The sequence below is a fragment of the Corvus kubaryi genome, unplaced genomic scaffold (assembly GCF_017639235.1).
Source record: "Corvus kubaryi isolate FWS band 111438036 unplaced genomic scaffold, C.kubaryi_AGA036_p1.0 137, whole genome shotgun sequence".
NCBI classification, from domain to species: domain Eukaryota; kingdom Metazoa; phylum Chordata; class Aves; order Passeriformes; family Corvidae; genus Corvus; species Corvus kubaryi.
In genome coordinates this window covers 19,263,303-19,290,071 of record NW_024580671.1, presented here as the reverse complement: position 1 = coordinate 19,290,071, position 26,769 = coordinate 19,263,303, and the positions used below count along the sequence as shown (strand labels likewise).

Sequence of the window (26,769 nt, the reverse complement as noted above, 5' to 3'; positions counted from 1 at the left end):
TAGGGCACGGGCGGTGAGAGGGACCCAGGGCTTAGCACAACCCGCGCCGCAGCGTTTGAGCCCCGCAGCACCACCTAGTGCCGCCCGGCCGGCCCGAGCCAGCCCCGAGAGCCCGTTTTACCCACAGCGTTTGTAAAGAACAGAAAGCAGTTATTAAAAATTATGCCCGTGTTTTTGACAGGCAGCAATGGCTGAAGTGGAAGTAGCAGAATCGGTCCACAGTGACTTCCGCTGGGGGGAATGTTATAATGCGTCATACAGGCAGTTTCTCTTTTTAAAAATTTATTTAAAGAAAAAAATAATCTAAAACACCTGTATCACTAGAATACTTTGGTGTACAAAGACAGCATTGGACAGTACCTGGCCAAACTCTGGGGCTGCCCTCGTTTTCAACAGCTCTAGCATAATGAGACATCAAAGACTAGTAGCAAAATCTCCCTGCAACATTCCAAATATAAAACTTTTTGTACAAATATATTTTTCTTCATAGTACGTAATCACTCTTAAAATACATAATTTCCTTAGCAAAAGTTTGCAACAATATTAAAATAAATAAAATATCCTAGAGAACATTCAATTCCATAATAAAACTGCAAACCAGAAGAGTATAAAAATTAATTTCATTATTAAAGTCTACTTCTGAGAGGTTGGGTTTTTTTGTTGGGTTGTTTTTCTGGGTTTTTTTGGTTTTGTTGTTGTTGTTGTTGTTGTTGTTAGGCCAAAGTAAAAAGCATGTAAAGATGCCAGACCTGTGCAGACTATTACAGGTCCACTGCCAGGAGTCCTACCTTTTGCTAGATACTGATGTCAGCCTGCACTCATCCCACTGTGAGTGTGTGCAGGGTCAGGTTGACAGTTGCCTAGGTTTTAAGAGGAAATATCAATTCTCCCTTAACTGTGGAGATATGACGGATGTTGATTGGCTTCCAAGTCAATATCCTCTCTTCCTTCATTTTCACCTACACACGTGGCATTTGGCCTTTCCTGCTAAGCTGAAATTACTGTTGCTGCATGGAAAACAAAGAGGAGGAAGTTTTCTGTGCGTTTTGCTGATATTGTCCCTTAATTCATTTGCAGGAAGTATATCCAAAGAAGGTTTTTACATACGGATTTTTCTATTTTCCATCCAGGTTTGATTATTTTTTTCACATTTTTCCTGCTGTCTAGTTCTCTCACCCCAGCAAGAACATTTCTAAAAGTTTTCTGAAACAATTATGTGAGGCTAGACAGGTTACTTCTGCTTACTATTGTGTTTGCATCCAATCAGAGCAGCTTTTCAAAGGAAATCTGGTTTCACCACTATAAGTGGCAAAACCTCAAAGAATGTACTATCTTACACATGATTAATCACAGAAGGGAAGAAATTCCCACATGCTCATGTGGTCGCTGCAGTGAACACCTCCTGCAAGGCTGAATTTGTCCATGGCTGAGGTTCAGAAGTGCTGGTCCTGTCATCATGGGGCACTGCTGACCATTCACTCCACAAAGAGGGTCTCCACACAGCATCTCACAGCCTTGTCTCCTGCACTTCTTCCTCCGTCTCCTCCTGCAAGGCAGTGATTTGGGGTCGGGGTTTGCGTTTGCTGGAGTTTCTGTGGTGTGCTGGGAGTAGTTTAAGGCGCTCGGCGTGACTGATGGCCTGTCTGAAGGAGCTCTTCTCGTTCAGCAGCTTCTGGATGGATTCGTACTGCCGCAATTTATTGTCCTCGATTACCTGGAGAAACATCACACCTTTAGATGAGCAGTGGAGGTGCTGACAGAATTCAGCTAATGCAACTAATGGAGCAGGGAAGAGACATGAAGACATGGCAAACATCTTCTAATAGAAAAAGCCCAATTTACAATTTCTAATTTCTAGTTTGCAATTTCTAATTACGACTACAAAAACATACATTAAAATTCGAATATGTGGAAAAGGTGCCTGTTGCCCAAATTACAAAACACCACTGGACTGGCTGGTTTCTCCTTGTGACTTGGTTTTACCTCTGAGTCCCTTTGCTGAAGACTCCCAGTACCGTGGCATTTCCCTGGCACTGCTGAACTGCCCAGTTAAGAAAGCGTTAACTGTTCTATCGCAAGCAGAGGGAGAAGGCTGCCAGTAAGGCGCCAGGCTTTCTTTGCTTTCTTCAAACAAGGAAGCACTGCTCACCTCTGTTTGAAGGAGACAACAGGTTTGCCCTGTAAGGCTCTGCCAGTCTCCCCTGTCAGGCAAGAGACAAATTAAAATCAGGCTCCTTCGCTGGCACTGCAGTGACAGCACATTTTGGGTAAGAGCACAGGTCTGACAGGAGAGAACTTTTTGAATCTCTGTTGCTAAAATGTGCTCTGGAGGGTGGGAAGCCTTTTCAGGGCAGAGGCTGCCTGCCTGCTAGGGCTCTGCTGCCACAGTGGCTGGGAGCAAGGCTGAGTCCAGCACAAACAGAGGAGCAGCACATCCAAAAGGTTGCACAACCTGCCTACTGACTAGCCTGCTTTAACTTCAGGTAGCATTCCTCCTGCCATACTAATGCACCCAATCAAATAGACATGGAAAACCAGAGTGTTTCACTCTGCTAATAAAATTTAGATGCCATCTTATAGAAGAGTGAAGAAAATACAGAGGGAAGAACCTCGTTTTTAAGAACAATTTACATAACTTGTCTTTTCTTTACTAACCATTTCTATACAACAAAGGAAATATCCCAGGACTGCAGTAATTTGTCCCTGTGATTAAACATGAAGGGAATATTTACATGGCTAGTTGAAAGAAATCAGCAATTCTGATCATCACATATTAGGAAACCCCTCTTCCCCAGGCAGCCTCCTGTTGCTCAAGTGCAGCCGATTCTGCATTTGCAATTGTAAAGCTCTGTGAGATGATGAGATTTTTCTGGATCTCCTGAGCCAATCAAAAATATAAGGCACCTGGATCAGCAGCTGGATAACCTACACAACTTTCCTTCTGGTTGAAACTTCCTTTCTTGCTTCTCCAGAGCAAGACCCAGCCCATCTGAACACAGATGTCTGTGACAGCTCAGGTGAAAGAGCAAACAGGAGCCTGTTGCTGTTCTGCCAGTGGGTAGGTTGCTCAACTTCCCTGAATGATCACCATCAATCCAGAAAACATCATCATTTCCACTTGGTCTGTTCTGCACGTTCATCAAATGCAGGGAGACAACAGTAAACGAGCCTATGAGAAACGCTCACCAAGAATCTCTGGCACTCCAGCATCGCCTCCAGCCTGTGCTCGGAGAGTATCACCGTGCAGTTGGCAAACGCATGCTTCAGGGTCTTCCTGATCACTTGGGAAGTTCTGAAGGGCAAACAAACATTGGCATTCAGACTGCAATGTGCATGCTCATAACTACACAGTGTGTAACAGCCTGGCTGTGTGTCGCAGAGCTCACGCTCAGGGACACAGCTCTGAGGTGCCTCAGCTGCACCTCTGCTGCGAAAATACCTATCAGCCATAGAGCTAAGGTTGTAACCAGGCTTCCCTGGTCCTCCATGCAGAACTACCAACATACATTACTGAAATCAGGTTTAGTAACAGGCCAGGGAAGTTACAAAAGGTCTCTTTAGATGGTGCTGCCTCACAGGTTTTCTTACTTCATATTAGAAAACAGAACAAATGAATAAAACATACACAGGATCCAGGTGAGCACTTGGTTCATCGAGCAGCAAGATCTTAGCTTTGCTGAGAACTGACCGGGCGAGGCACATCAGCTGTTTGTGGCCATGACTGAGGACACAGCCTCCATCCACAAGAACAAAATCAAGCTTGCCTGGAAATTGCTCTATTACAGACTTCAGCCCAACCTGCCAGAGAAAAAAAGGACATGAAAAACTGGCAAGATATAATTACTGCTGACTGCAGCAGTCATTTACATCATTGTAAATGCTAAGGAAAGTGATTTTTGAAAGGAAAACAGGCTTCTTTGGTTGCTAGGAGTTTAAAAAGCAATGACGAAAATTTATATGTGACATTATAGCAACAGAGAAAATAACCCTGCTCACCATGGCCACTGTCTCTATAGCTCTGACAGTGTTTCCATGTGGTCCTTTCGCTGCCCCAAAGGCCTTGTGCACTTTGGTTAAACTAATGGCACGAGGGGCTTCCTTCCGGCACTGGTGACAAAGAGTTTAGAGGGGTGCCCATGCCATGTGAAGCTGCTGACTTTGGACCAGAAACCAGAGTCCAGCCCAGGAGATATTTTCTGACTGTTTCTTCCAGTGCTCCTGTTTACTCTCATTGGGAGATTTACACCCCAAAGCAAAGCTTTCCATCTTGCACAGATCCAAACCAACTGTGCTCCTTGGCCTTATCAGCAGAGTTCAGAGAGACATTTTCACAAAATATGAGAACTAGGAAATATATGTGAGTTGCATGGCTCTATAAAACACTATAAAAATGTACTGAAATCCCAGAAATTTATGAAGGCCACCTCCCTTGGATTTTTTAAATATTATTGATCTGCAACTAATTTGCATTCACGGAAAACAAAAAATTTGAATTCCTACTTTGTGTTTTCACTTTACATGGAAACCATATTAAACTGTGGTGTATGGATATATCTGTTGTGTTTCTGAAGAGCTCGTGCTTTAATTTGTAAGCAAATAAAGGTCAGTGTTTTGTTCCTCGCTTCTCTTTTGAACACACATTGTGTCCTTCATGAAATTTTGCATTTAATGGCCGGAAAATGTGCTTTCTTCTTACAACTGCACAAGGTGTCTCCATGTACCTGTAGGGCTCAGACAGCTGACTGCAGGAGTAAGACTTAGGCTCACAAGTTGACATAAGTCTGACAGATCCAGGTGCTGAAATATGTGGGCAATAAAAAATGAAACATCAGATAAGGCCTTGTCCTCTGCAGTTGATTGCAAGGAGCATAAAAAGCTGATGCTGAACTCAGGAGGATCCTCTAAATCCTCAGCAGTCAACATGGATCTGGAATAAGCTGACAGACAATGTCTGTGCCGTGCTCCCAAAGTTACACTGACTCACTGCCACTGCCGAGCCAGACTTCAAGAGCATGAACTTGGTAAACAATCCAATCACTCCTAGTAAAAAGCATTACAGCACTTTCTTTTTTCTATTTGCTTTGCATTCTTGCCTGCACAATGAAAACCTCAGTATCACGTATGGATTTGCCAAACTCCTTAATGATAAACATTTCAAAGTAAAATTTTTTTCATGCCATTGTAAATGAGGTTTAGCTTTTCAAAATCCCAAGCTCAATTCAAACACACACTGGAAACAGTCCTCCAAAGCAGGAGAGCTTATCTTCTTCAAGAAAGGGGATATTGATCCACACTCAATTTTTTCCTGAGTCTCAGAGAAGCAGAGAAACAGCACTGAGCACACTGCACTAAGCACGCTATTGTCTCTGCTAGGACTGTCTGAAAAGCTGCTGTCAAACCATCTGAACAAAAATATCATGATATTTTTATTTGGCAGTAAATTACTCACAGAACACGTCTACTTTCCTCTTTTCCAAATGTAGGGAAGAAATTATAAAAACCCAAGAAACCAAGCAGAGACAGAGTTAACATCCTGGATAGGAAAGGAGGAAGCTTTCAGATTAAGTCCCACACCTGTAAGCATTTTTTGATACTTGAGACTTGCAACGAAAAAGGAAAATGGCACCAATTCATGGTTAGGTCTGTATTAATTAGGTCATCTGTGCCTTGGAAAAAGGTATCCACTTTCTAGGCTGCGGCCTTTTCCCTCCTGTAATGCTCCCCTGACTTTTCCTGGGAATTATGGACACTTCCGCAACCCATGAAGCACTGTCAGAGCCAAGAGGTGGCACCTGACAATTGCAGTGTGTGGGACTGATGCCATGATGATTTTTTGCCTTTTCTTTCATACCCCTGTTATACCTTTTTTACAACTTCTGTATTCTTAGTGCTTTTTGCCTACATTCTTGGACTTGTTTGTCAAGCTGAGAGACTAAACATTTTAGAAGCTTCATAGCTAGGGATCAGTGTGCCCCAGACCCCAAGGTCCTCTCCAGAACACATTCTGTAAACTAAGAACCATCCATGGGAAGGTTCCTTGGGGAGGGGGTCTCACTCGAGCCTCTCATTGGGGAATCTTTGATAGATATGCTAATTAGTAAAACCTATAATGTTATACCAGGTCTTTTTGGGGGGGGACATTTGGAAGGGTACATTTCGATGCATTTGACCTGGACGTAGTGTAGCTAAGGATCCTTAAAATAAATACCAAGGTAAAATCCCTTTTCCCCTTCTAACCGTGTATGCCTCTTGATTTTAAGACCAGGAAAAGGCATCAGAACCAGTGCAACATGGAAACAGAATCTGGCCCCTAAGCTTGGGAATTGGAAAAAAAAAATGTTGCTGAAACCTCAACAGAATATTAGAAGAAAACCTTCAGGTTCGAAAATCTAACATTCCATGACTCTTATTTTCCATGGCAGAGGAAGCTCCATGACACAAGTAGCACAAAAGCCTGAATGCCTTGCCAGAGAGTGCTCCCCTCAGCTGGCTTCACATTGGCCTGAGAATTGAAATAACTATTTATATAAAACGTAATTTATATGGTTTGTAGCACAGTATGACCTTTCCTCCGCACTTGTTTCCTAAGATTCTACATAAATGTAAAGTATGACAATCATTTGACCTACACTGCACCCTGCTGTAACCACATCACCAGAGGGAGACAAATAACACAGAACAGCTGTACCTCCTCTGCAACTTTCCATATTTCTTCATCATTCCACTGCCCATAAGGATCCAAATTCATCCGAAAAGTTCCAGAAAATATGAACACTTTCTGCAAGAAAAAAAGACATACAGACACAGGTAGATAGATAACATTGTATAAAACATTAGAAATTGTGAAGTATATAGAGAAAAGAATAAGCTTCTGCAATTACCAGATAGAGCTAACTGCAGGTTATTAATTTTTTTTAAAAATATTGTTCCAAAAAAGTGATTTTGAAAACCCTTATATATTAAGGTTTTGTCAATTATCTTAATAAAATCATAGCCAAAATTGTCTGAAAACCAGCAAACCCCAAATTTCAGCAGTTTTCAGAATAAAACATTTCCTGTATTGTCATTTTGAAACAAATCTTTTAAAACTACTTTTGATTCTTGACTACGTGAAACATATTAAAACATTAAAAGAAAAATCAAACTAAAGTGTGTGTTTCCACAGTTTTGTTTAGAGAGAAAAAACCCCTATTGCTTATTTGTTAAAATTCAGGGACATTGTCCTCAGTTATTTTTCATCAATGGATTTCTTTTTCTAATAAATTGTAGCCAAATACACATCTCAGCATCATTCTGTCCCTTGGCATTTCACCATGTCCCAGTCCTATCTCAAAAGATGTTCTTTCCCTCTCTCACTGTCGCATGACTGAACTGTGACAGAGCGCGACCTGGTTCATGACTGCAGCGGCAACAACCCACTCTGCTAGAGCTTTCCCTGCCGGACACCGAGGGCTGTGCTCGCTGCCTGCTCCCTCCTGCCTCGCCTGCCTTCCGCTTCAGGAGATGAGGAGGATGCACATTTCCGGGGACTGACAACACGCCCTTCTCGATCTGAAGCTTACTACTCCATTCTGCTTTCCCCATCAGTTCAGACAAGCAGATTTAGGCGATCATACCTTAGATATACACATTTTGTAGCTCAAGAAGCAGTGACTGACAGAATTAAATATTTGTTTAATCTCTTTTTACATGGGGTGGGTGTGTCAGATTCTGATGGAAATTAGATTCTTCAAGGGACACTGAGGCTGCACAACATCTCTTAAGGAACCGTTTTTTTCTATGCTGTAAGGTACACCTGCTGTTTGTAACAGGGAGAACTTGCTCTCAAAGAATTTAAGTGCCTTGTTGAGAAATATTACCATTTGCTTGCTCTTTCCTTGTACACACACAACAAATACCAAGAGGAAAAATTTGAGACAATTATTCTCTTCTGTCTTTCTAAACAAAGTATTTATTTAGAGAAAATGTGTTGAAATGCCAGTGATTCACAGCCACGTAAGTTCCTGGAGTCTTGGTAGTCAAACACTACCAAAAGTGAAGGACTAGCTGTACCAGCAGAAAATAACTGAGAGAATACACTTAGCAAGTGCTTTCCCAGCCCTTGGCCTGTCTACCACAGTTTCCATCCTATCCAACCTGGGAACTTGGCATTCTTTCACCAGATTTCAAAGTGATTTATACACACACGTACATTAATAATTTAATTATGATTAATTAAAAGTGTAAACATTGCAGAGGAAAATAAATTAAATTAATTAATTTGTTTAAGATATGTATGCCATTGCCAACTTATTTGGTGTAAAAGAGAAGGAAATAACTAATTCAAGAAACCAGAGGAGAAAAGCAGCTGCAATGTGGTGCTGTGCACTCAGTGGGATGGATTTAAGTGCAATGATACCTTCAACACACTGACTGAGCTGCAGAACCACACACAGCTAAAAATTAATAATTGAAGTACTTTTTGTAGAGACAATGGGGAAAGAGTAGACTCTTTCCCTTATAATTGTTATTGTTAATAACAGTGCAAACTTCAGTGAAGTACAGCACAGTCCTTTTCCCATGCCCTGCACTGGTTAGGTGGTGTGAGTGGGGTGACATATTTACAGCAGGATTAGGTTCTTCCAAGTAATGGGTGCGGTGGAAACAATAATGCTGTGGCAACAGTGTCAGACGTGGGTTTGTTCACAGTGTGAGCCCCATACATTTAACTAATGGAATAGGTGTTTTCATCTCTCAGTCGTAAAGAATAGTTAACTGAACAAACCAGTTAAAGAAGATAGGGCTGAATAACATTCCTGCTGAAGTGCACCAGGCAGAGCAATAAAGGGTACAACTTTCTTTTGAAGCTGCTGCTATTTCTAATAACTGTGCTTTCAAGAAGCAGGTCACTAAAAGCAAGCTATTCCCAAAAGCAGGGTTGGTTTTTCATCCCCACAAAGTAAATATTTCATTGTCCTGAATTCTGGTACTTCTCTCTCCATTTCAACACCTCCTGCCCCCCAGCTCATTAGAAACCATATGGGGTTCACTTAAGTAAATACCATGTGAGTCACCTGGGCAGTTTAGAGTCTACTTGAAGAGAAGCAGAAACAAATCTCTCCACATTCTTAAAAACTAGAAGTCTAAAGTGAAACAAAAACACCCAAAAGTGAACATGAAGGACTTACATTTTTCATAAATATGGAAGAAGTAGAAATAAGGAGAGCATTGGATGGGTGAATGGATGGCTGGGTAGACTGGCAGCAAATCTGGAAATCAGCATTTCCTTCTCAGTCACTTGTTCAAACTCCCACAGGATGATAACGGGTGTGATTATACAACAAATAGTTTCTTAGACCTGATATCCACCCACAAGCAAAACATTTGGAAATGTAAATATGGTTGTGTTTATGTTCTGACCACCCCAAATATTGCAAATCAACCCTTCTGAAGGGCATTAATCCCCCTTAGTGGCTACAGCCTCCTGGTGTGTGTGGCAATAAGCTTCCTAAGCAATTTATGTGTTACGTGGAGAATCAAGACCCTGGAGTACCTAAGAAAATTCTTACAGAAGAGTTCAGGATCAGCTGAAAGAGGCTGTGAGTGAGAGTAGGAGTGAGAGTATCCCGGCTGTGAGTAGCTACTGCTGTAACCTGTGTGCGGGTCCTCAGCAAGACCCACGGACCCTTCTTCCCACATGCCTCGGGGCCAAAGAACAAATGTAACATCAGCTGGAACCAGGCAGCAGCCCCACACACAGAGACGTTCCGAGTAACAGCAGCATGACCTTCACGTAGCCTCCTCTGCTTTGTCTGTGTTATAGCAGCAATATCAACATGAAACAAAACCAAGTTACTATGTGAGTGCTTTAGTACTAGGTGCAAAGTTAGAGGACTTGTTTTCAGAAGTGTCTTTTAGAGACTTTACATTGACATTGAAATATTTACAGACAAAAATAAGAGCACAGAAACAATAAAAACCTGAAAAGTTTTTGGGACCAGTTCTGTAACATTCTCCCTTGAAGACGCCAAAACATCTGCCTCCCACAGAGCTTACCAGTAAATATGAGTGCTGTGCTCCTGGCAACACTGAACCCATAATGCAGAAAACAACCTATATACTGCCCGATATGAGCATGAGCATGTGGGGTTGTTAATTAATGTCCCCAGTTGCTCTGTGCACGGGTCTGATGCAGTGGAGCCTCCCCAGTATGGTGGTGCTGACTCATCCCAATGCCCTGCAGGCAGCCAGGCTCTGCAGGACCCTTCGTGGGAGCACCTTGGGAAGTGGCCCTGCTCGGCAGCTGCACCAGGCAGGAGTGTGCTGGCACACCACAAAGCAGCCATGACCTCCAAAAGTAAGCAGGTCTGAAGGGTATGAGAAATAGGGCTGGAGACAGACAGACAGACAGAGACAGACAGATAAAATGAACAGAATGTGATGGCTGCTGAAAAACTGGAACTACAAAGGTAAAAGTTGCAAAATTTCACTTCTTCAGTAAACAAAGGAGCAAAACAAATTTGATTTTTTTTTGTCAGCTGGCAGTCCTGCAAACTGTAGAAAACTTGTTCTCCATGTTAAGCTTGATTTTAACTCTATATGGAGTATTGTGAGATCCACTAGGATGCATGGAATAGCACTTAAAAACATCTGAAGCCATCCTCTTCCTTGCAGCTAACAGCACCTCATGAGTCTCAGGTTTCTCATCACTTATTTTAACTGGAAATCATCTGCAGGTCTCCTGTTCTCCATTCAAAGACAAATTTCTGAAGCCACGTTCTCAATCGGACTCCATTAAATACTGCAGGATGCAATCTGCACAAGGACTTGTGCAAGAAAGCCTTAGTGTGTTGAAAGCAAATGCATCTGGAAATCCTCACTCTGGAAATGTGGTGGGCAAACACCTGCAGAAGAATCATCAGAAAGGCCTGTCCAGGAAGAAGGGATAATGGGTGCAAAGGTACAGCCTAGTGTCAGTGGAGCAATTGTTTTGTAGAATGACAAACAGCCTGTAGCAGCAGTGTTAGGCAGGCTGTGCTTCAGCGGCACAGCCATGTGAGAAGCTACAGGAAGAAACTTTCTTGTGGGAGCTTCAGGAAATATATTTTATATGATTTAACCCTTTGCACCACTACAAGGCACTGACAGCCAGATTTGAGACACTGAAAGAAACAAGGGGTTTCTGCTTCTGCTCAGTGTGATCCCTGACCACCCTGCAGATCATTCCAGCACAGCCTGCACGGAGTGGACAGCAGTGTCTTAGGATGCTGTGTGTGCTATGTGGTTGTGCATTAGTGAGGTTCCCACAGAGGAAAAGCACTTCTTTTCTACTAAATTGGGAAATTTAGGGTTAAGGAAGAGAAGGAGAGTGTTGGAAAGTTTTCAGGAGGAAGCATGCCTCAGGTAGAGCTCCATTCTCCTTTTGTTGGCGAAGCCTCTCCTGGAGACAGTGAATATCCAGGTGTTGCCGTAGGAGAGCCTCCCAGGAAAGGAAAGGACAATTTTTTTTTCCATTCTGAAGCGGTAGGTGAATGGCAAAGAACAAAAGGCTCCCTTTGTTCTGCTGGGAAAGGCAGGGTGGCATATGCAATTTCTCTTTCCTGCTGGGAAAGTGCTGCTGAAAACTTCATTTTGTTCTGAATGTGGGAACTTTTGAGGCATAATGTGCAGTTCTTTGCCAAGGCTTTGGGACAAGTGCTGCGAGCTGAAGCATGCAAACAGGCTGGCAACTATCATGACCTCCCAGAGAATGGAGGGCTGGGATTATTTGGCATTGATCCATGTATCAGGGACTTGCAAACATGAACTAAATGTGTAAACTTAACAATGCACTAACAAGGCACCTCACTAGCAGAAGGGCAAGTTATACTGCTCATGTAAAAAAATGTCTCTTGCATTTTGCTGATGGCTGCATAGTGATGTTTTCTATACCATTAGTGACTATAGAGAGTACTCAGCCATGAGAACTATTCCTCATATTTTTCACAGGGACAATGAGACTACTTGTTACCAAGCATTCAGATTTCTTCTCAGTCCATGCAGTCCCAAGGACAGCTGGAGATGGAAAGCAGAAGCCCTGCTGGGCAACCACATCCCAAAGGGCAAAAGGCTGAGAGCAAAAGGATGCCTATTGGAGAGATAAGCAAGCCCCTTTCAATACAGAAATTTATACTTGGATGTACAGGAAAATTTTCCAGTGCAGACATAGCTTATACTGGTAAAAGCATCCTTCATCCTATACAGCCATGCTTGAGAGGACAGCTGTATAACATACCTGTCCTCCAAACTGAATACCAGCAGCTGCACAGCTGCCTTGATCTGAATGGGGGACATGTTTTCACACTTGCAAGCAACAATCACTCTGCAGAACTGAACCAGCTGTAATAAAGAAATAAAAGTTTAAAGGAATAGATAGATGTGAAAATGTTGAAGAGAGGATAGAAACGGTGACAAGAGGTCAGTTATCAAATGACAGCTTGCCAAGCAAGCCTCAGCTCAGCAGGCAGCGTGTGACCGGTAGGGCTCAGGTAAGGAATGAATCCAACCAGCAGGCTCAACACTGCTCTGTTCGGCTTGGTTTGTTGAGGGTGTAACGTGGCAGGGAAGAAAGGGTCTGTTCTGACAAGGTCGAAGTGCTAAAAAATTGCTGCCTCTAGGAAATTTCAGAGCATGAAATGCACAGAGAAAAGAGTTGTGCCTGCTTTGCATACCTACTCTAAATAAATGGCACTCGGGCTACTACAGAGTAACATGTTTGAAAGGGAAGCTATCACAATTCAAAACTGATCATCACATAGAAAAATTGAATTCTGAGTGTTTGCAAAATCAAGGCCATTTTTTTTCCAGCATGAACATTTCAGTGTCTTTTAACAGTGACCAAAGCTTCAAAACTGACAGCATTTTTATGTTAAACTACTGGCTGTACCAGAGTCTCTTCAACTATTTTTAAGGGCCTCATGTAGTCAGTACAACAGCTTTATACTACACATACACTCACCAGCTTTCTAAGACAGTAACCACCTTTCTGAGATGGGAAACTATCTGGGAACAAACCAAATCTTCACAGAAAACATATGGAAACAGCTTTACTGTGGGGACAGGATGGGGGAAATAGCACAATTAGGGTTTGGCAGCTAATGGTTAAAAGGGGATGCTTTGTCACCTTGGTCAGTCCACTCCTAGTGAGGAGGTCATCCAGGGTGACAGATCAAACCATATTTTTCACTCTCTGGGGCTAGTAGCCACTCAAGGATGGATAAAGGCAGGACAGACTGCATGGCCCCTCACAGCGTGGCAGGCTGGTCTGCAACCGGTCTCCCACTGCCCCCTGATACTACAAGTGACTCATTGGTAGGACTGCCATCAAGTGTTACTTGAACCAGTCTGCCACAGTCACAGATTTCCAAAGGAATGAACAGTTATGGAAGAGATTGTGTATGTTTTGAAACTGAAGAACTATCCAATGTATAACTGTCAAAGAAGAGATGGTCAATATGTGTTACTCACATATCAGTGTTGTTGGTAAGGACAGACAACAAAAGTACAAAAGCATTAAAATTATGAGGTTCATTCCATCAATTTTCATTCCTACCCTTACAGTGAGCAATCACCTTTTAGTTCTACTGTATGCAGACAATAACATTCAGTATGCAGACAATAACATTCATTTTTCAGACAGATAATCCACAGCTATAACTGATATAAGACACTGTTCAGTGGTGGGGACATTGGCAAGGGACTCAGAAGCCCTAGGTTTATGTGTTTGCCATCAGTCTGCCAGGGAAAACAGGTGATGTACAGTATCCACGTTAACCATAACATGTGATGTAGACCTTCAGAAAACAGTAGCTGAGAACACTGATTGTATTTTTTTCTTCAGGTGGCACTATCTTATCCTGTATCAAAATGCAAACTGTCTCAGAGAGGCAGGGAGAAGCAGGCTAGAAACACTTCTGTTCAAGCGTGCTGTACCTTCCCTTTTCTAGAAGAGTTCTTGTGGGAGTGGCAGAGAAACCCTAAAAATGCAAAGTTTGCTGTGAATCATTGCATCCTTCCACCCATCCATGCCACTCTCCTTTTCACCAAATCTGTGTTTTGTTTCTCAGCATACAAGAACAAACATCTTAAAAGCAACTATGTACATATGGATACAGAACCAATGAATATAAAGGCACAAAAATATACAATAATCTCATTACCTGAGGAATCACTCCAAATGCTTTTCTCCATTGTTGCACGCTGACCGTGTTCCAGGAGACTCCATCAATTTGGATATCCCCTTCCGTATTCAGCAGTCTTAAAAACGCAAAAAGTAAAGTGCTTTTTCCTGAACCTGTTCTTCCTAAAAGGCCCACCTGCAGTGGAAATCATACAATCAAACATTTAATACTCTTCACATACTAATCACAGACTAAGGCAAAAACCTTAGAGGTCACAGCAGTGAAGAACAGTCCAGATGGATCTCAATGGGATAGCAAATGCTATTGATTTGGAATGATAAAAGTCTACAGCAAGGTCTGAATCAAACACTGGGCAAACTCTTCTTTGTTTTTCTAGGATTAACTAGATGAAAAATCTGATAGCCTACCCCTAGCTGAAGGAAAGAAATTTGCTTATCTATTATTTTGCACCGATCAGCCCAGCTCTTTGTGCCTGTTCCCTTCACTTTGCTGTGAAGCCCCCGTCAGCAAAATCACATCCAGAAACCAAAAACTAAGTAGGGAGTGCATTTGGATCACCCTAGTAAGCTACTCCACTTTCATATAATTGAAAATAAAGGCCCTAACTCTCATTAGTGGGGTAGCTTGGGGCAGAGGCAGTGGTTACAGCACACATCATGCCATTGGACACCCCTAAGCACCTGTGCAAGTCCTCAACCTGCCCAGTTGGTGCTAATTTTCTTTATCTCTAAGATGTGAAGAAACATAATAATATATATTTTGGGTTTTTTTTTAAGTTGTGAAAGGCATTTAAAGAATAATACAATCAGGCAGAGTCAACATGGGTTCACAAAGGGAAAGGGCTGTTTAACTACTTCCATATCCTTCTGTGTAAAGTCAGCCACCTCGTGGATGAAGGGAAGGCAGTGGATGTAGTTTTCCTGGATTTTGGTAAAGCTTTTGATACTGTCCCTCACAGCATCCTTCTGGACAAGTTCTCCAGCTGTGGGATGAGCAGGTTCAGAGTGCATTGGGTGAAGACCTGGCTGAAGGCTTGTAGTGAATGGGGCTACATCTGGCTGCTGTTGGTCAATAGCAGTATTCCTCAGGGCTCTATCCTAGGGACAGTTCTCTTCCATACATTCATCAATGACCTGGATGCAGGAGTCAAATGCACCATTAGCAAAGCTACTGATGATAGCAAACTGGGAAATGCTGTTGACTCCCTTGAGGACACGAGGCCTTGCAGAGGGATCTAGATAGTTTGGTGCATTGGTCAATGATTAATTGGATGCAATTTAACAAGTCCAAATGTCAGATTCTGCACCTGGCATGGAGCAATACCAGGCACAAATATAAACTGGGAGGGGAGGCTGGAGAGCAGCCCTGCAGAGAGGGATCTGGGGGTGCTGGCTGACAGCAGGATAAACGTGAGTCAGCTCTGTGTGCCCAGGCAGCCAAGAGGGCAAACCCCATCCTGGGGTGATCAAACACAGCATCACCAGCTGGGCAAAAGAGGTGATTATCCCACTCTATTTAGCGTTGGAGCAGCCTCACTGGGAGTGCTGTGTGCAGTTCTGGGCTCTGCGGTTTAAGAAGGATGTGAAGGTGAGTGAATGCGTCCAGAGGAGGGCAACAAAGCTGGCGAAAGGGCTGAAAGGAACATCCTGTGAGAAGTGTTCAGGAACTTGAGCTTGTCTAGTTTGGAGAGGAGGCTGAGGTGCAACTGATCTGGGATCCAGTGGGAGGACATGTGGAAATGGTTCAAAGCTGAACCAGGGGAGGTTCAGACTGGACATTAGGAAGCATTTCTTTACTAAGATGGTGGTCAAACACGTGAACCGGCTTCCTAAAGAGGTGATTGATGCCCCAAGCCTGTCAGTCTTTAAAAGGCCCTTGATGATACTTTAACTTCTGGACAGTCATTAAGTGGTAAGGCAGTGGGACTAGATGATTATTCCATTCCATTCCATTCCATTCCATCCCTCAGCAGAGGACAGCTCGTCCATTTCCTGCTTGTTGTACTACCTATGAGATAGAGACAAATCCTCTCCAGTTTAAGGAGCACCTGAGTCCAGGGTTCATTATTGAACTTGAATCACAGCCCTCGAGAAAAAGATTTTTGTTTTTACTGCTCTACCCTCTCTCTGTACAGTACAAAAGTATCTTTTATTTTCCCTACTCCACTGCTTCAAGGGATTTTCCAGGAAGTAAATCCCCCAGCCTGCAGCAGCACCTGCATCTCCATGTTCCAGGAATCACAGGTGTCTCTCTTTCAAAGGCAGAGTGGTTTCAGCATGGTGGTACAGGAAGTCAGAGCTCTGGGTCCAAAATTTTGGTGCCCTCAAACTTAGTAGATGAAACAATCAGTTCATGTAAACCAAGACAAATCTACCAAACTTGGCAAAGATGGTGCTATCCAATTTAGGAGTGAAGATGTGCCTCATGTCAAGGCTAGGGAGCTATCACTGAACCTGTTTTCTCATTTACCTGGGTCAGTTAAAATCTCCTCTTCGTCTGTATGGCTTCAGCTCAGGAAATCACAAGCCTTTCTTCCTATTCCACCAAGGATGGGCCTTTAGCATGAACTTGAAGCAAAGTGTTAAACTTCTACCTAAATGCTGTCCTGAAACCAAAGCTCTTTCTTAAACACAACCTCAAACACGCATGAAGATTAATCAGAGGTTTGTCAATCCTCTAAAGAATAGAGCTGTTTACGGTCTGTAATATAATAATTCAGGGTGGCGTAGAGCCCTCATGGAATGGGTGAGACGGCACCTCCACCCTCCGGCCGCTGAAGCCAGCGGTGCATTACCCTTGGCACGGCAGCCAGTATTCTTTCGTGCCCTGCCCCGTTGGGTCACGCTGTCCCCAGCACCTGCACTCACCAGCAAGCTTCCCTCTCCACACCAGGAGAATTTCAGGCACAGGAACACAACTTGGAAAACTGTTGCATATGTATTTTATCCCAAGTAATTTCTGTTCTTCAGTTACTTTAGAAGATACTTTGTTTTGCAACAATTTAATTTAGAAAACCTTGTCGGACTCAAAATCCTCTTTAGTCACTGAATAGGTTTGTGACAATTCTATACTTAAGCTTAACAGAAGAAAAAACACAACAAAACAGTGTCTTACCCTCTGCCCTGAACTTATTGAAAAGGAAATGTTTTCTAGTACAGCAGCTCCTCCTTCACCGTATTTTGCTGTAAGGTCTTTCACAATCATTTGGCCCCCAGATGGCCAGTGCTTCTCTTCCTTCACATGCTTGTTTTCAATTACAAGGGCATCTGAAAACTGATTATTCTTCTGTGGCTTAGTGCTTTTTGTCTCTTCTGTTGGCATGTCAATGAGTTTAAATATTCGTCCGACAGACCGCATCTACAAATCAAAACAAACACTATTCTAATTATAATTCATACTGAACTATCAAAACAAATGAAATAAAATTGTTCCTAATTCCTAGCCATAACAGTGAGTCTATTTTCTGTGTAAGCTACTGTCACGAGTAACCCAAACCATCACTGAATTCCATACCTATCTGTACCCAAAAACTGTTAATGTCTCTTTAGGACCCGGTGTGGCTGGAACTGGAATTACGGGGCAGTTGGGAGGTGCTGGTCCCTTGAAAAGGTCAGGGCAGCCGAGCCGAGTCCCTCTTGCGCCTGGCAGCGTTTCTGAAGGCGGAGGCTCCACTTCCGGTGGGTTTCTGGGCTTCCAACAGTAGCGGCTCAGAAAAACTGCATTTTGCAATTAGAAACTGCTTTCGGAGTGAACTCTGCAAACTCTATTGCCAGTGAAGCTCGAGCAGGTCCTGGGGGGCCGGGTCACCCCACATCTGCACCAACAGAGCAGTTTCCTCTCGACACACGCACAGTTCAGAGCACACCAGCACCAGCACTGGCAGAGTCCGGCCGGCAGCAGGAGGAGGCGGCAGTGCTGCTGACACCCCCACGCACTGGCACTTCTCACCTGCCACTAGAACAGCTCTGTAAGCTCCCCCCTTCCCAGGAGGGTTTTTTTTATGCGTCATTTTCCCCTTTGTCTCCTGGACTGCGTGGTCACCTGGAGGGTGCCATCTTGGGGGAGAGAGTTGGTGCCATTTTCCCTTTGTCTCCGTACACACAGCCAGCAGCGGGGGCTGCCATCTTGGGAGGGGTGGTACCGTGGCATTTTGGTGTCTCTTTGCTCCTGTGCGGTTCATGAGATTTAACAGTTTTGTAGCTAGTGATTATTTACTGTTATTATTTACTGCCCATTGCTGTTTCACTTGTTAGTAAACTCTTATTTTTTCACTTAAATCTACTCATTTTTTCCTTATTGGTGGAAAGAGATTGGTTGAAACGAAGGGGAGGTAACTCATTTTAGAGTGTCCATCTCTTTAAATGGTCTTAAACCACAACAGCTATACTATGATATAATCTTCAAAGGTACACTGCTTCTTGTATAGAGCTCTAGATTCCACTGCACTTACACTACTGACATTGGCCCAACATATGATTCCTCTTGCTTCCTTTATAAATGGACATAATAGCTCTTTCTACCTTTAAATATCTATTTTGAAAAGTGATGACTTGTATTTATGAAAAGAAAGGATAATCATAAAAACAACATGGGTCACTTAAACTCTTTCCTTCAGGAAGGTATGGAGCTGACCAAAACCTGAAGTTCTCTGAACAATGACTGATCTCCAAAGATCAGCAGACTGCATGGAATTTGAAAAATGCAAAGCAGTAGCATTAAGTAAAGAGGAACAATCATCAGACAGTAACATTTGAGTATTTATGAGAAATTATAGTTTAAAAAAATTAGTAGTAAGTTCCATGATAATGAATTTTGTATCAGTAATTATATGTATTAGGTGAAATAATAAAGTCTTGTAGTTAATGAACTTCAGACAGAAGTTGCTAGTAGCAGTCTTGGTGAATTTTCAAAAGAATGTGGACTAGAAAGGATCCTCTTATCTTACTTGTATTAAATGGGTCAAGGATCAATAAATAAATATTCTCCTTCACTACAATTTCACTGCTCGGGTGGTCAGAAAACATATTTTTTACTTTATGGACAACTTTGCTGTTATAACTTTATTAATTTTAAATTCTGAAGAGCTCCTTTTACTATCTGCTTTCCCCATTCATCTATGGAGGGATACCTTAGATCTGGTCATCCTTTGTTCTCCAGGACTAAAGAAAATCCAGGTTTAAGCCTCTTTCCTAATATATGTTCTCCTTCTCCAAACAGCTCAGTTCAAATCAAGCTTTCCTGTCTGACCAGAATGTACACAGCATTTTGGGCAATGTTTCACAAGGACATTATACAAATGCCTTGGTACTTCCCTATCTATATTAGGAATAGCTGCATTAACACATCCTAGGATCATACACTATTATCTTCACAGTCTCATCTTACAGTCAATGTTTGACTGAGGGGTGGTCAGCCAAGCTTTTCTCCATTTCAGCCATTTCTAACCAAGATCCTCACTTAAAACTGAGGTTATTCTTAGCAGTCCCTAAATTCAAGCATTTGCACTTTTGTTACTGAAATCTATTTAATATCTGCCATTTGAGGTCACCTAATACATTTCAACTCCCAGGATCTTTATGCCAACACTGCCTTTCTGCCTTTGGCACATTTCTTCAACACACTTTTTTATTTTATTGAGAGCATTTAAAAAAGATTAAAATGAGCTCAGTCAGAAATCTAATCTTTGTTGAGTAGCCTCCCTACAGGTTAATACTTAGAGCTTAATGCCATTTCCTTTCTGACCAACTCATTAACTAGTTTACAGGTCTTGTAATAATCCTTATATCCTTCATTTATATAATTCCTGAAACAGAGCCACAGTCAATGCTTTCCTGAAGGCAAATGAGATCTGTTACATTACTTTTGTCCGGAAAATAAATCATCAGACACATTTATGAGGGTAGTGTGATGCAACCTTAGTGTCAGCAAACCTGACTCCAATCTACAAGCACCACATTTTCAATTAAGTCTTAAAAATAGTTTCTGAAGACTGCTGCTATCACACCAACAAACTGATGGTGGTATCAATGACTTCTCATTTCTCCTTCTCAACAAAAAATTGACAGTTGTTATTTTATCACATGCCACCACCACTGCCAGCTTGTTTTATATATTTGAAGTGGCCATTATCAGATTTCCAGCTTCTTGGCCAGTTCTTCCTGAACACTTGGAGGTGAGGTCTGCTCTACCTGGTATGGATGGCATTGTTCCAGTCTGGTTTCACATGTTTAAGTGAAATGTCCAACTGCAGAACCCAAACATCCCTAGCTGAAGACTCTGATCTTAGATGGATTGACTCACAGGTGGTCACAGGTGTGTGTCCCTCCACAAACTTTACAGGATATTTAGGGAGACCAGGTTCTAGCTGGTTTTGCATGTAATTCCCACCTCAGATATTATAAATCCCATTTCTACCTTCTGCTCCACTTTCAAGATCACAGATTAGACACTGCCTTTTTAGTGAAAAGTAAGATCAAGTATTTATCCAGATTATGAGCCTTACTCTGATTTTGTTAAGTTTCTCTTCTCTATCTACTTCTTGACCTCCAACACATAGCTTGTTTAGGTTAACATTAAAATCCATTCTGTAGAGGCTGTAATTTCTACCATACTGACAGAGAATGTTGTTCATGCTGGCAGTCCTGGAGTCTTCAAAATGTCCTATTTTTCTCCTGTTCAGGAAACAAGTTTCAGCTCCTTACTTGAAAAAGACGTGACTTCCGTTTACATTCAGGTACCTAAATTCCCCAGTCCAACTAATTAATTAATTAGATTCCTTGTTTTACAAAAACTTTTTCCTGTAAACAACATTTGATCTCTAATCTGTATTCTCAGAAATATGTCTCTATTTAGTGGTATCGTGGAAAACCCTCTGTAAATTTTTGTTTAACTGCTTTTATATTCCTTCTGTGAAGTGCTTCTACTTGACATGTTACGTAGGATTCCTTTTTGCTCTTCAATCCCGATTGAAACATTGTTAGGTAGATTTTCTATGTTGAAGCAAATACAAGGGACTTCTGGGATCATAGTTTACATCTCAGCATCTTGAAACCTAATTGTGACAGAAGTTTAAAAAAGCATGCTAACACACAAGCCTGTCAATTCTTATTTCCATCTCAACCACTGTGCAAGATGGAAAAGCATGGTCATCATCATGTTCACGTACATATGCCAGCTCATTTTGGTGATACAAACGGGAAGACCGTGGATCCGGCTGACAATTTTCTCCCTGACTGTCAATAGTAAATCCCACAATGAGCACCATGCAGTTATTTTAATAGGTGTTTGAGAGTACCTTTGTTTTCACAAAACTTAGCTTTATAGAAATATAGCCATTTTAGAAATGAAGGTCTTTCTTGGCTTCGTCAAGAACTGTGAATGCTCGTACAGGCAGAGATTCCCCATAACTGCCCAAGAGATCATAGCACTACACACTGTCTAATGTCTGCTATGAAGCCAGCTGGATGAAGAGCCTTTCTACACAAAAGAAAATTTAATCCCAATGTCCTAGCTCTCATGACAGACTTATCAGTTATGTATGCAGATATTTTAGACAGTTTAATAATTTTAAAATCAATTCTGAATTCCTTGTTCTATAGCTTGAATTATGATTTAAATCTGGGCAGAATGTAGCATGTCAGTAACATTTTACAAAAATATCCATTCTTCCTTTCACAGGTAGAAATATTCTGTCATTCATAATGACAGGTATAGGATAGGTGACAGCAAGCTTCTTATCCATTATTCCCATCAGTACTGTGCCAGCTATATTCATGTTCTTTAACTAGTACTTTTGAACAAAGGAGTATATTTACTATTTTCATCCCTAAGTCTATAGCATAGTACACTATTTTTAGCCTTGCCTGATTGTATTTTACAGAGATTTTAATAGCACTGCAAATTCTTTAATTTATTCTAATTAATATCACTTAAACTCTTCTTAACTTTGAAGGAGAATCCATAACATAATTATATAACACATATTTCCAGAAGGTGGAAGAAGTCATTCTTTTACAAGTAAGCTAATACAGTTAATTTAATCAGGCTCTGTGTTATCTTCTCCTAAAAAGAGAACAGTGGCTCTCTTCAGACCAGACACACACAGTATTCAATGGCTGTGGTGCAAGACATCACCTCCTCACAAACACGCTGCCTGGAAAGCGCAGTGTGCAGCTGGGAGATCCTGTGGGAGATTGGTCCAATGGTTCATGTGGTACAAAACCCTGTGCATTAAGTCACTGCCAAAACTGGCTCTGTAGGCAGAACATATGGTTGTACCATGGTTTTACATCATCTGCTGTTACATTTTGGGTGCACTTATAGGACTTATACTTTTCTTTGGAACTGAAAAAATGAACTACTTAGTTCATGTAAAACTTCTACTGACTTTTTTCTCATTTTCACACTGCTATGCAGGCAGGCAGAAAAGAAAATGGTCTAAAAAATTTCTCTTCATTCTGTTCCCTTCCAGAAGACCAACACCTCACTTTAAAGACTGCCATTCTGATGCAGATTTTACAGTCAAGTATTTACTCTACTTAAACTTTGGAAATTAACAGTGTTCTCAGGTTTCCTGCAAACAGTAGTAAAAAACCATATTAAGATCATGCCCTAGATTAAAAAATAAAAAGAAAACAATTGAACAGGTTAAAGGAGAAATAGTATGGGAATATAAAAGCATGAAAATCAGCTTTAAAAGCACCATTATTTTTCACAGTTGTATTTTTAAATTTGGTCCTTTTCTCTACCTTGCATTACTTCAACTCTTCAGCATCTCTGATGTACAAGGTTGGGCACTGTGAGGCTTAGCAAGTTTGGCTTTAATATCTCCTTGGCAGTTTCTTTTTATATCTCCTTATATAAGTAATCTTGGCAACAGTAAAATCATGGCATTTTCTCTTTCCCTGATAAAAGGAACTGTCCTTCACAGTTAAAGCACTGCTACTGCAGGATATACATCAGTGAAAGAGGAGGTTATAAAGCACTAAAAAAGTCCACTGGGACTAGCTAATGCTTATCTGTGAAAGCAGCACTTACCGAAAAAATTCTTTTCCATTTCCTTATAAAGGAAAAAAAAATTTCAAAATACTAGAAGACTGCCTAGAAGGATAAGAAAAAGACTGAAAACCAACTAAAGTGATATTAGCAGAAATTATCAAAGTGAAACAATAAATCTAGCCTAATTCTTGGCTTTAAATGAAACAGTCGATTGCTATCAGAGTGACCACATATGTTGGGGGGGGAGTGTGGGGGATTTTTGGGGGGGTGTTTGTTTGTTTGGTTGTTTGTTTTTAAATAAAGGCAGAGCAGACAAAGTATCAGGGCTGTAGAGAATGAAATGCCAAAACCAGTAAACCATTATGGGGTATTAAGAGACAATAGGGATTTTTAATTTAAAGCCAAATCTGTTCAACAAAAAATTGCTTCAAAGACAATATCTGTGTATGTAGAAATAAAACCTAACCTAGGAACTCAGATTTCTTCAATCTGTGTGCCAGTGTCATGGAAAGCTCAAGAAGGAGATTGTGTGGAATAAAATCAAATTTGCCACCTACCCATCTGTTTGGCCAGCAACTGTTTCAGGACATTTTTTCCTTTTTCATGTGATCTTGCTTCCCTGTTCCCCTGTCTTTCTGTTCTTTTGTTTGCATTTATTTCACTGATGTCCTGTACCTTGCATGTCTTGTAAAACAACTCAGTGGGAGCTTTATATTATGTACTAAGTTCAGCAGCTACTCCTTTGGACGTGGCTTTCAACCACTTGCAGAAAACTCCAGCTTATATGACAACCAAAGACTGCTACCTACAAATGGGCTATTCACTCAGGCATGCTTTTCTGCAGGCTTGTAAACACAGATATCACAGCTGCTCAAGGAAGGACAAGAGTGATGTCAACTAGAGCGGTGCGTGCGTATCTGTAACTGGAGACATGTGGAGATGTGTCGATTCTAGTCAATCTGGTCCTGTGGGGAGGGAGCTTCAAACTACCTCTTGACAGAAAAATAAATAAATAGACTACTAAGTCAGGCAAGCCCTTGCAAAACATCTTTAGCCAAGTAATTGTAAAATACTTTGAAGAGGGAAGTGCTAAATGCAGAGACTACAGAGTAGGAAATAAAACATCTGTACCACCCAGTGAAGCAGTTTTATTATCTTGACACCATTCAGCTATTTTTATCTGCTTGTGCACAGGAGCAGCTTTTGAATGTGAAGAAAACCATCCTGCCAGCAATATCTATTATTTTCTCATCTGGGATACCTAAAAATTCATGTCAAGAGGGTGGGCAGTTATCCACTGCTAAAATATATCCAGAGGATCCACCTATAAAATGATGGACCTTAGAAGGCTGTAAGTAACATAACATAACATAACATAACATAACATAACATAACATAACCAGTGTTCCAGTACAGTTCTTTGTCTTAATACAGAGCAAAGTACTCAGAAATGTCTAGAGCAACTTGAGACTTCCTTTTCAAGGGAAAGGGAGTTACTTTCTTATTGCTACTAATAGGTGACATTTTAACATGACTGTACTTTTAAAAAGGGGAAGTTCTTCTTTATTAAAACACTCTTGTGTCCAGCACCCTCGGAATCCTACAGTAAGGCTTCCTGTTGCTCTTGTGAAACACCTTCAGTTTGTATTAAGCTATGTAATATGCACACATGATTTGTATACAGATTGTTAGAGTGATCACATTCTGCCTTACAGGGGATGGCGTTTACAAATGAGAGCCGAGTGAATGAATATTGTTGTTGCTGTTGTGGTTTTTGGGGGGCTGACCTATGTGAGAGCAGCTTTTCAGAGAAGGAGTCTTGGTGGATGACAAATTGACTATGAGCTGGCAGTGTGCCTTTGTGGTCAGGAGGGCCAGTGGTAGCCTGGGGTGCATAGGGAAGAGTATGGCCACCAAGTGGTCCTGCCCCTCTACTCGGCCCTAGTGAGGCAACGTCTGGAGTGCTGTATTCAGTTCTGGGCTCCTCAGTACAAGAAACACAAAGAGCTGCTGGAGAGGGTCCAATTGAGGGCCACAAAGATCATTTGGGGTCTGGAGCATTTCTTTTATGAGGAGAGACTGCAGCAGCTGGGCCTGTTTAGTCTAGAGAGCACTGAGAAGGGATCACATTAACGCATATAAATATCTCAAAGGCAGGTGTCAGTCGGACGGTGGCTGGCTCTTTGCAGTGGTGCACAGTGACAGGACAAGGAGCAGTGACCATAAACTAAAACACAAGAAGTTTCACCTCAACATAAGGAAGAACTTCTTTACCTTGAGGATGACAGAGCACTGGACCAGGTTGCCCAGGGAGGTCGTGGAATCTCCCTCTCTGGAGATATTCAATCCCCAGCTGTGGGGAGTTCCTGCGTCACCTGCTCTAGGTGACCCTGCCTTGCCAGGAGGGTTGGACAAGAGGATCTCCACAGATCCCTCCCAACCCTAAAAATTCTGTATTTACCAACATCACATTTTACTTCATTATTAGTCACGTAACTACTGTTCAGCAGGTCTTGTAGTTACAGCAATGAAGCCTTTCACAAAGTGCTTGCCCTTCAAGACAGGCCGTTCTAACAAAGCAATGAAAGAGCTAGCATAAAACATTTGGTGGATAGGAAACACTGCTGAATGGCCATCAGCTTTCTCGACTATCAGCAGGCACATATGCAAACAAGAGGTTAGATGCTGTAAGTGGTTAATTCCCAGTTTTGAGGCTCTTAATGATTTTTCTCAGGATGAATCTAGTTGAATCATTTATTTGAAAAAAAATTAATTTTGGACTTGCAAATTGTCACCATCTGCCCCAATTATACATTTTTAATATGACAATTCATTTCAACTAATCAGGATTTAATGGACTCTAAGATCTGCTGTAATATTTTTGTTTTCCAATACTGAAATGGTTGGCTTGAGAAGCTAATTTAGGGTTCAGAGTGGGTAAGACTGGATGTGGGAGATTTTTTTCCCCAGTTTTTTTTTTTTGTTTATAAGAATATGGTATTTTGTTACATAAATTCTGTCTAAAATAAATCCTAGAATGAATGAAGTTGAAAGAGATAAGTAACTATTACATTTTAAAATAAAATCTAAAATTTTCATACATTTAACTTAACGTATGATGAAAACTGTAAGAACAAACATATTCTTTTATAAGTTTCCTGTCTGCTTCTCACACCTCAACAAATTGGCAATGAGAGGCTAACCTTGTGAAATACTCTGTTTTAAACCAAATCCTACCTATTAGAATTACATACAACTACAAAGTCTTATGTCAGAGGGCATTTTACATAAAACCAGAAAAAGATTCCTAGGGAAGTCAAGGACAGATTTTTAAATCACTATTGAGAATGGGTGAAAGGAACTCAAAAACATCCATCATGATCTGCTATGCAAAGCTGCTAAGCAGACCAAGGAAGCTATATTATATATATAAATACAGGAAATATAATCATAACAAAACAGCCCAAGCCTTTTTGAGGTCTTCCTATCACTGCTACATCTGCAATCTGAATCCTCAAATGCAAGTATTTGCTGTTGCCTATTCCAGACCAGGAAAACTTCATGGAAGAACTCAGTTTGTGCTGTCCCAAAGCCAGTATTTTGCTATCAAACA

The 26,769-nt window shown here is 41.5% G+C and overlaps 1 protein-coding gene across 1 annotated transcript in view; it reads right to left on the bottom strand.

Annotated features, from left to right (window-relative positions):
- Positions 1-265: 265 nt before the first annotated feature.
- The window catches only part of CFTR (CF transmembrane conductance regulator), a 91,265-nt gene continuing 64,761 nt past the window's right edge, over positions 266-26,769 (bottom strand). Inside the window, exons 22-27 of the mRNA XM_042018090.1 lie at positions 17,274-17,516; positions 14,178-14,333; positions 6,689-6,778; positions 3,626-3,798; positions 3,187-3,292; positions 266-1,714 (exon numbers count right to left, since the gene is read on the bottom strand). Of these exons, the coding sequence (XP_041874024.1) occupies positions 1,508-1,714; positions 3,187-3,292; positions 3,626-3,798; positions 6,689-6,778; positions 14,178-14,333; positions 17,274-17,516 (975 nt within the window). The 3' untranslated portion in view covers positions 266-1,507. The remainder of the gene's footprint in view (positions 1,715-3,186; positions 3,293-3,625; positions 3,799-6,688; positions 6,779-14,177; positions 14,334-17,273; positions 17,517-26,769) is intronic.